General features: G+C 34.0%; 1 protein-coding gene across 1 annotated transcript; it reads right to left on the bottom strand.

Annotated features, from left to right (window-relative positions):
- Positions 1–3,396: 3,396 nt before the first annotated feature.
- On the bottom strand, positions 3,397–9,173 carry LOC118343966 (protein EARLY FLOWERING 3-like). The gene is made up of 5 exons (XM_035683476.1): positions 8,753–9,173; positions 8,398–8,629; positions 6,982–7,844; positions 4,793–4,844; positions 3,397–4,682 (listed from the first exon to the last, which is right to left on the bottom strand). Exons 2-5 carry the CDS (start codon positions 8,614–8,616, stop codon positions 3,651–3,653), a joined length of 2,166 nt encoding a protein of 721 aa, XP_035539369.1. The 5' UTR covers positions 8,617–8,629; positions 8,753–9,173; the 3' UTR covers positions 3,397–3,650.
- Between the last annotated feature and the right edge of the window lie 1,744 nt (positions 9,174–10,917).

Here is a 10,917-nt window from a genome sequence, read left to right as displayed (position 1 = left end):
GTATATAGAACTACTCTTTTCTTTAAGGGTCAACTCAGGTTTTTGGAATTTGGACTGAGTCTGATGTTAAGCTAAATTTAATATCTAAATATTTAAATTTTAAATTATTAAATTCATCTTAGTTTAAAATATTTTTATACTTTCAACTTTCCATAAATATATATAAATTCATCTTAACATCCAAACACACATCTAAACAAAATTTATTATACCATCTCAACTCACTACTATTTATAAAGATCTCAACTCAATTTAACATCCAAACGCAGTCGTTTGCATGGCATATAAATAGCTATTTAATTAACTTTACATTTATTGGGTTGATACTTATTTGAGTTAAGGTTAATTTGCTTGAGAATCCGGATTGCCTTGATAAGCTATAAGATTAATCAAATTCTAAATATATCGAAGAACTATATATGATCTTTCTCGAACAATGTATGATTTTTCTCGACTAATCAATTGATAGTGAAAAACGTACGAACGAGATGATATATATTCTTACTAGTCTATCATATGATGAAAGGAAATAATCAGTTAGTGATTATCTTGCTCGAAAAGAAAACTCTATCTTTCAATTGTTTTCGTTTATTTTCCAATCTATCTACCTTCTTCGATGATGACTATAAGTATGTCAAGGACTAGTTTGGATGTTTTGAGAATTAAGAGGGCTGTCTTTGTCGTTCATCTTATACTTGTGATTGACTCGGTCCATGCATGGAGAATTGATCCTTTTAACTTCTTTGCACACTCAACTTGGAGATAATGGCCCACACAGATTGAAGAACTTGGACGTAAAAAAAATATTGAGCTTTTTTAAGGTTACTTTTGCTGGGTAAACGCATGAGTGGATAACCTGTGTACGTTGCTTTGTGGATTTGCAAGCTCTCAAGTGCATTCCACTAAAACCTCCTCCTTCTTCTTCTTCTTCTTCTTCTTCTTTTTTAATGTTGGTTGCTAGTTGGATTGCACTAATTGGGGTGATTTGGTCATGGATCTTCTTGTATCTTTCCATCCACATTAGATCTATTTCATTGGCTGCCATAAATCATCTTTTATTTATTTATTTATTTATTTTGTTCTCACCAAATGTAATGGTTTGATTAAAATTATAAATTAATACAAGAGTCCATCTATAGTTGGCTGAGCAAGATATCACGTTAAAGGACTAGGATAGAGCGAATCTCTCAATCACCTTGGAAAAGGGGGATGATCGAAGAGTGCTGATGTGAAATAATCTTCTTGCATGGGTTATGGACAATGCATGACAGATATGATGAGGTAAGATGATGAGGTGGTGGTAATGGTGAGAGTCACGAAAGAGTTCTTGTAATGGGCAACATAAGAATAAAGGGTGCAATGGGAGATTTGGACGGTGAGTTGAGTTGAGAAGAAATGAAAATTGAAAATTAAATAAAATATTGTTACAATATTATTTTTTAATATTATTTTTATTTTTAAACTTGAACAAGTTGAATTGTTTATTATATTTTATTTAAAAATTTGAAAAAATTGTAAAAATTAGATGAGATGAGTTGAGATCAACTCATTATCCAAACAACCCTTAAGATGCCCCCACTAAGAGTGTAGAATAGATCTTCATATCTTTATAACTCGATGGGAGATTTGGACAGTGAGTTGAGTTGAGTTGAGATGAAATGAGAGTTGAAAGTTAAATAAAATATTGTTAGAATCTAATTTTTTAATATTATTTTTATTTTGAGATTTGAGAAAGTTGAATTGTTTATTATATTTTATTTGAAAATTTTGAAAAGTTGTAATGATTAGATGAGATGAGTTGATATTAACTCATTATCCAAACAACCCTTAAGATGCCCCCACTTTTTTTTTTTTTTGAAAAAGAAAGACTAACTCTATTGATAAAAGAGCTTACAACATCTCAATGTTTATAATGGATTGAATGCCGAATGGATTGACATTCTTCAATATCATATACATCCTCTGATAAATTTAAACCAGATTTTGCTAAGAAGTGAGCTGCCTTGTTGGCCTTCTTGTATGCGTGATTAGCTGTCCATTTGCTACAGGAATTCATTAGGTTTCGGGCATCTTCAATCAGCAAACCTCCCAGGCTCCAATTTGAAACCTGATTCTGCAACAAATCAACCACTTGTTTTGAGTCACCTTCCAAGAGGACTTGCTTGAGCCCCATTTCTTTACAAAAAAATTGCAGCTAGTAGAAGGTCATATGCTTCAGCATCAAAAGGGCTGCCTTTAAACCATCTGGAAGCTTTGAGTGTCCCTATGACCTGACCATTATGATCTCGAATTATCACACCCACCCCACTAGGGTAGGTTTAGGGGCTGAGATGAGAATTTTGTGTTTTGTTTTGAAATTTAAAATATTAAGTTTTAATATTATTATTGTTTTGGAATTTGAAAAATGTGTATTGAGATTTGAAAAAGTTGAATTGTTTATTATATTTTGTATGGAAATTTGAAAAATGTGTAATGATGAGATGAGATGAGATGAGAATTTTGTGTTTTGATTTTGGCCCCAAACCTGCCCTAAGAGTATAGAATAGATTTTCATATCTTTATAACTAACTCTTTTACAGTCAATTAATATGATGTTACCATCTCATTAAAAGGATAGAAGTTTTCTTAATTTGAGTATTTCAATTTTACATAACTGCTCTTGAAATTGTAAAATATTGGTATGCATATCATTACTCTAGTTGAATTTTCAAATCCAGTCCAAGTGTCCATAAAATTATTAAAAAATAACACATGCTAAAAGACATTCACTCTATCTTGCTACAAATATTTTTATGAAACTTTCATAACTTAGTAACATGTCAATATCTTTGAAATATGATAAGCTTTAAAATTTATAAGCCAAACTACGATTTGGAAGGAAAAGAACTATATTTTTCTTCAAAAATATCTTCTTAAGTTCGTAGCATATATAGTATTTTCTGTGTAACAATGTTGGAGATGAAACTATATCCCCATACAAAGGCATAATTAGTTTCTTTTTTCTTGAGGTAAATAACATTTAAATGCAAAAACAGTACAATAATCACACTTAAGTTGTATATATATAAAACACAATTAAAGGGTTGTTGAACATTAAAAATAAAATGAGTAATACTATACACCACACTCTCATCCTATTTTGATCATACTTAGTAACATGTGACATATTTATCACTATTAGATGATAAAAAAAAAATGAAATAAATAATCATTTAATAGTGATAAATGTGTCACATCTTACTTAGTGGGATGAAAGTGAAATAATAGTATGATGTATAAAATTTTCCAAAATAAAATGAAGCAAACGGTGCGGTTTCAAAGGTGAGAAGTGAAAACCAATCTTCTTCACTAAGAAATGCCACCCCTACCAAAAAGTACTCAGTCCAACCAAAAAAATTGAGAAAGACAACATATATTCAAAAGGTATTGATTCTCCAGAAACTTATCAACATATGAATATACTGTATAACAGGTCACTACACTTAACAAGAAAAAAAAAAAGAAAGGAAAAAAACTAGGTCACGACACTGAAATATAGAGAAGCCCATTACAAATATCATAACAAAAAACTACAGAGGAAATGACCAAGCACCACACCAGCTTAAGATGAGCCCAAGATCATTAACTCGCAGGTGATTAGCAAAAATGAGCTACGCTGAGTCATACTGCTTTCTCTCTTCTTGAATGGATTGGAAAATTCGAGCTGCTGACTCAGTAGCAGTTCTAGGATTATGTGGCACAACTTTGATCACTCGCGCTGTTTGGTCAGTCTCATGAAGCTGAGGAGCTGCCTCTGGGACTACTGAAGCCATAGGAAAAAGTGGAAGTGCATCTTCCCCCTTGGAAGTGTAACCTGTCCCAACACCTTGCGGTCTCTCGCATGGACTACTTGCTGTGCTTCCTTGCAATTCACCGTCTTTTGCAGCCTGAAACTTACCAACTTGTGGACTAGCTCCATTTGTACTATTTGGCATGTTACATGAGCTCTGATGCTGCATGTTAGAGTTGGCTCCGCCAACAGAGACCTGAGTTTGACCATGTAAGCCAGGTCCAGCATATTGGTTAACTTGTTCAACACCTGAACCTGGCATGGCCGGGTGCATGACTGGCATGCCATATGTAGGGAAGTAAGTCTGACCAACTAGAGAAGTATTGGGAAGATTACCAATTCCTTGATGATAAGGATGAGTTGGAACCCCCCCATATGCTGAATTCATAAAGTTTCCCGTCAAGGGAGCCGGGCTGAAAGGTCCATATCCCCCACAAGCAGTTCCCATAAACCCAGGCCCAGGATATGGCTTGTATATGAGTCCTTCAGATGGAGAGACTACAGGGATTAACCATTGATTTCCAGGTGACTGATGGAAGGACCATGAACCCATTTTATTATCAGTAGCCACAGGAACTGGCTGCGAGTTTCCAAGAAAATGCCCACAATTTGAAGGCTGATTGCCATTTTTAGCGGAAGAAACAGATGTCTTCCCAACTGCATTTTCTGCAGAACGTTCCATTTTATGGTTTTCCTTCTCGGAATTGTCTTTGCACTTTGAAATGTATGATGGCGGTTTTACAACATACTTGGATGGAAGTTTCTTTGCAGGACAGTCCTTCAATGAAGGTTTGCCAAGAAAAGCACCATTTTCAAGCAAAACATGCGGTGATCCAGCAATCAGTTGTTGGACCTGTTTGAATATAAATAATTAAGCTGCATTCTTCTCATGTGAATAATATATATAATCAAAGCGTTTTAAGATCATAAAAAGCTACCCAACAGAGTCAAAGACCACCTTACCTTTATCAGTCTATGCAGCTCAAATACTTGCACTGCAAACACTCTTTGCTGACTGTGGAGAGTAACAGGAGTGTATCAAGAACTAACTCGCAGAATATTCATCAAATGAAGCCTCCATAAACATATAACCAACCAAGGGTAATACAAGAAAATAAGCCAGACAATAGAGCAGAATGAAGCACCAGATGGCATCAACTTAAGGACCATCACATAGATCAAAGCAACCCACACAAATGGAGGTGCAATTAGAGACTAAGGCCTTGTTTGGTTACACAAACCATTTCAACTCACCTCATCTCATCTAATCATTACAACTTTCCTAAACTCCCACACAAAATACAATAAACAATTCAACTTTTTCAAATCTTAAAACAAAAACAATATTAAAAAATTATATTCTAACAATATTTTATTCAATTTTCAACTTTCATCTCATCTCATTTGTATAACCAAACGGGGCCTAAGTGGTTAGTGGGTTGAGTTGTAGTTTAAGAAGTCCCTCACATATCCTCACTCAAAACACAAAGCTTAGTGTGTATTTATTTTAGAGGAATGCCTTACTTTAATCCATATGTCACACATGACCATATCACAACCCGCACCATTTATTTTATAAGTATCCCAACCTGCACCATTTGCTGAAAAAGAAAGAAAAAGGCAGAAAGAGAGGCAAGGTTCTCTGAACACAAAGTATCTGTGTGCTACTGACTAAAGTAAATAGGAAGCTATATAAAAGATTTAGTGCAAACAAATGAAATAGGAAGCTATATAAAAGATTTAGTGCAAACAAATGAAATAGGAAGCTATATGAAAGATGCAGCTTCTAGCATAACCAATTTGCAACTCAAACAAGGTACACGATTTACACTTCTTTCTTCCAAAGAAATAAAGCATCAAAGTTATCACAACAAGAATGTCTAAATCACTTGTTAGTCACTCAGATACAATCTTTTGATCAGATTCAATCCTCAGTACAATGAAACCAAACAAGATGAGCTAGGTGAAGCTCAACAATTTGCATGATTTTTCTTTCCATGGACAGAACATCTAAGAATGTATGCTCAGAGTGCAGGTAAAAAGAATATGAATGGAAACCCCAGAAAAACCTCCAATGCAGAACACCAAAATACTACATATGAGAAATTCGCCTGTCACCATGTCTACTAACAATCTTACAATTTCAACATTATCCAAAATTCACCCAACAACAGCTCCAAGGATCATGCCCATCACTTGCTCCTCCTCTTGCTCCATGCCCTCGATTTCCATCATAGTAATAGTTCCCCAGTGTTCAGTAGGATTTTAAGCAATAGTAACCCGAGACAGGTATATATCCGAAAATGAAGACGCAAATGGACAATAAATAATCAGATGATCCACTGTCTCGGGGATCGCCTTGTGCAAAGTAACTCTATTAGGATCGCACATCTCCCTGTTGTAAGATAATCCAGCACTGTTAAAATGTTATCGAGGGCATTTGTACACAAAAAATGCCACTTTAGTTGGGATCTTGGAACAGCACACTGAGCTCTCGCTCCTTCAAAGCCATAATTGCAACTCTACAGTTTAAATAGATACACCTATACTCCTATTTAGTTTTTTATACTGCACTCAAAAATCTTTTGCAGATTTAAGTTGAGGGAAAAGGACAAATTCGAAACTCCTAAAATATTAAATGTCAGCAGCTTCCAATATAACACTTCAGATTTTCCAGAATGATGATCACTTCACTTCTCCAATAGAAAGTAAGAGTAAGACATTCCTTAATTTACATAATGAACATAGACATAGAAGAGGGCCAACATAAGTTCTTAAGTTAAACTCAGTAGTATTGAGAGAGAAAAGTTAATCACGTTTCAATAGATAATCTACAAGAAATTCATTTTCATAATTTTCTCAAAATTCATTGTTGTGCTTGACCTTGTAACCCAAAAACAAAAAACGCAAGGGGGGGGGGGGGTACGCGATGCTTCAGTACCCTAACTTCGTCTTTTGTCTGGCTGTTTCTCCACATCATATGAGATAGCATGAGGATGCTACAGTTATTAGTGATACAAGCATATATGATCATTCTGTATATTTTAACTTTAACAACAAACAGGAAAGGAAAGTTTCACATGGTATCCTTGGATTTAAGACCACCAGGAGGCAACACATTTGAGTAGATATCAATAAGAATTCACACTTACTTGACAATAGCTTTTCTCGCTTTCCAGAAATGTTTCTGACCTATTATCCCCACAACATCATCTGGAGAGATATCAAAGCCTGTTATCGAATCTACCATTGAGGTCTCCGAAACATCATCACTTCTGTCTACATTTCCCACTTGTAGTGACACATTTGTCCTGTCTCTACAATATTCATTGCCATTATTAGGCTCATTGGGACTGCTATTCACCTCCCCCAAGTGAGTGATGCTCCTTGGGTGGGCAACTTTTCCATCGTCTTCATCCCTTACAGAATCAGCAAATCCAGTGTCAACCAGCTGTGACCTGGTTCTGAACTCTTGTTGTAAAGAAGCATCAATATCATATGAACTGCTTATGTTAGTCACAGGGAAATCTCGATACTCCTGATCTGGAGCTGCCTTAGTTTCCTTTACGAGCCCTTCAAACTTTTCTCTGGTTGACAGATCTGTTGCAGATAGTACAGAATGACTTGAAACTCTCAATCTTGGGTCCCCTTCACTCTCACATCTTACTTCTTGTCCCAAATTTATATGTGGGGAGGTAATCAACTTGGGATTCTTACCACAATCTTTTGGGTGTTTTGTGGAACAACCATAATAGGTAGGGCTGAAGGAGGCAATTTTTTCCCTATCATTACTGTTCAGAGTTTTACTATGGGATTGCCCAGTCCCTGATTGAACAAATATAGGAACAATAAAATCATCTTCATCTCCTACCTTCTTTCTCTGCTCAAGTTGTGCCAATGAATTATTCAAACCTGATCCTTCAGAACGGTGAACAGGCAATTTCTCACCCTGATGTGTGGGTATTGATGGAGGTACATGAAGTGGAAAGTTGTAATTTCTTTCAAGGCCATTTCCCTGAAAAACAATATTTATTGCTCCTAGTAATCAGTTGCAGAAATATGAGAACCAATGGTACTACCCTAGAGTTGGTAAATGCAAATATGCTTGCTCCCTTCACAGATGCAAGTATGCTATGTGTTAAAAAAAATGCAAGAGCAAGAACTTAGAATAGCATCCAAATACAACTATAAACACTCCCTAATGGTAAGGCAATTTCCCATTCGAGTGGAGAAGAAAACAGGAACAATTTATAAGCATGTTAAACAATCTGCTCCCACCTAGCATTCCCCGAACAATCCAAGCACATGAAAAACCTAAATCATAAGCTATTCAATGAATAACGACTCCGCCCAATTACTCACACACTCTGATTTTACAGTCCACTATCATTCTACCATATATTTACGATTGAGTCATCAACTAATACACAAAGACTTCACAATCTATCTCCAGCCTATTAACTTAAAACCGAGGCATATGTCAGAGATTTTAGAAATTAGAAAGTACTACTCTACATGAAACCGTACGTAACAAAGCAAAGACACAAGTTGTTGGTTCTAAGAATTACCTGGCTTGACGATGCTGGGTATACCGGGCTGCTAGTGTTATCTGTGTGGTTAAGAGGCAAGACCCCGGGATTGAACCGCTGAGAGGGAATACTTAGCCGTTCATAGAGAGCCATTTTATTCCTTGGAGGTGCTCTTGGCCCTCCTTTCTCCGTATCATTGACATGAAGCCTTGGGAACATAGGCCCCATGATCTTCTCGTCATCTCTCCCTCTTTTCATCCTCTCTCCGTCTCTACAATTCAACAAATCCCCCAAAATAAAAAAATAAAAAATAAAAAATAAAAAAACCTAGTCTTTTATGTTCTGCAGCTCTAATTCCAAAATCCAATATTAATCAAGTCCAGAAACCACCAACCTTTACTTTCTCGGAAATTGACCGACTTCTCGGAAACCCAGAATCGAATCAGACCTCTTAGATCAAAACGCACTTGCAGAAAATTGAAAATCCCGGAGTCAACCGACGTTTCCAGAAGAACAAAGTGAAAATCTTTCTTCAGAACAAGAAGCGATTCCGGAATAATCTTTTCCGGAAGCTGAGGGATTTACGAGAGAAGTCAGGGTTCAGAGAAAAAGTTGCTTTTGATGTGGACCTGAAATTGATGGAGGAAAGAGCAATAAAGCGTGGATTAAGGAACAAGTATAGGATTACAAGTGAAGAAGAGAGCAAGAGAGAGATTTGTGAAGAGAAGGATGAGGTGGTGTTGAGAACTTGAGAGAGAGAGAGAGATTCGTAGTGAGAAGGATGTGGTGGGCTTGTGTTTAGGGATTTCCTGTGAAGATAGAGCTGGAAAAAGGGAAAAGCGCGGAGTTGTGGGCCCTCTTTGGACAGAGCTGGAAGCTCTTTTTCCATTATAGAATGACCTGCTTTTTGCGAGTGGTGCTATATGCACGGACTAGAGCACAAAATCCTGCACAGAATAGGAAAATGTGATTAGAGGAGATTTAGATCTAAAAATTAAATAAAATAATGTAGAATATTATTTTTAATATTATTTTTTTTAAAATATTTTAAAAAATAAAATTATTTATTATAATTTATGTAAAATTTTAAAAAAATTATAATAATTAGATAATATAAAATAAATTAAAAGACTTCTCGTATTCAAACAATTCTCACTAAAAGCATATATCTTTAGAAGTGAATTTTATTTTTTTCGGACGCACGTTCTACATCAATACAAATTATTTTTTTTCTTATATAATTATCTTAATTTTAATTGTTGATCATATTTAATTTAGTTTTGGAGTAGTAATGATATTTAAGTATTTTTATACTCCACATTATCAAATTAAATTTTTATTTATAAAATTAAATTTTTATCTTTTAAATTAAATTATATCATGTCAATAGTGTGTAATATAAAAAAACTTTTAAATAAAATTATTTTTTAAAAGATATTTATTTAGCTCAAAATTTAACTCTTTTTATAGTGTTATGCTCGTGACTTTAAGAATATTCATGTTTCACACGTATTATTAGTATGATTAGAGATAATAAAATTTAAAATAATATATTTTTTTGTGACGTTGTATTATGAGCTAAGTGTTTAACATCTTGCACTTTCGATTTCAACACAAATATTATCCATTTATTAAAAAGTTTAGAGAGAAAAGGAGATAAAAGGTATAAAATAGTTTTTATTGTTGGCCCACATAAATTAAAATTGGTCACATGGTTTGTTCTTTTCTGCTATACAAATAATATACTATTTTTTTTAACAAATTTTTTATTCTCTATTGAAAAAGTTGGTCACTTTGTCTTTACTTCAAGGTTTTGGATCTCGCAAGTTTAAAAAGTGGAATGAGAATTTTTAATTATAAATATAAATTTAAAATATTATTTTTTAATATTATTATTATTTTAATATTTAAAAAAATTGAATTTAAAAATAATAAAAATTAAATTTTTTATAATATTTTATAATAAAATTTAAAAAAATAATAAGATAAAATGAGATTTTTGTATTTTTTTCATATTTGAAAAACAGTAAATACTTTGCAATATGAGGTAAAAACCAGTGTACTTTTGTTACCAAATACAGCTGGATTCACTTGAAAGCAACAAAAAAGGTGGGCCCAGATCATGATTCTACCTGCTTCACAAGGCCATCAGGTCTATTCGGATGAGGCAATGCTTGGAAGTTGGAACCCCCTGCAGTTGAATATTGAGGCCCGTGGAGCTCATATTTGAGCCCAAGCATGGCCTCTATTAGGTTTCAAACAACGTTTTTCTTTTTAGATATTTTAAATGTTTTATCCAAATTTTAAGATTTCAAATAAAATAGACACAAAAATATCTATAATTTATTCGGTTCACCTAATACATTAGCTTAAATGCTTAATTTATATTTATATTTCTTCTTTTAACTCTTAAAATTAAAATAATATTTTGACAATAAATTACGAATATCAAGATATTACGCACGTATTTAATAAAAGGATGTGCTACATGCATTTTTTAATTATGTTCGGAATTATTTAAAAAATGAGAGATTCATGCACCATATATATTAATATTAA

The sequence above is a fragment of the Juglans regia genome, chromosome 12, assembly GCF_001411555.2.
Source record: "Juglans regia cultivar Chandler chromosome 12, Walnut 2.0, whole genome shotgun sequence".
NCBI lineage: Eukaryota > Viridiplantae > Streptophyta > Magnoliopsida > Fagales > Juglandaceae > Juglans > Juglans regia.
This window is presented reverse-complemented; position numbering and strand designations above follow the sequence as displayed.

Coding starts and splice junctions, on each gene's coding strand:
- LOC118343966 (XM_035683476.1), bottom strand. CDS start 8,616: ATGAAAAGAGGGAGAGATGACGAGAAGATCATGGGGCCTATGTTCCCA. Junction 4,845..6,981: donor GCGAGAAAAGCTATTGTCAA/GTAAGTGTGAAT, acceptor TACTCTCCACAG/TCAGCAAAGAGTGTTTGCAG. Junction 4,683..4,792: donor AGCTGCATAGACTGATAAAG/GTAAGGTGGTCT, acceptor ATATTCAAACAG/GTCCAACAACTGATTGCTGG.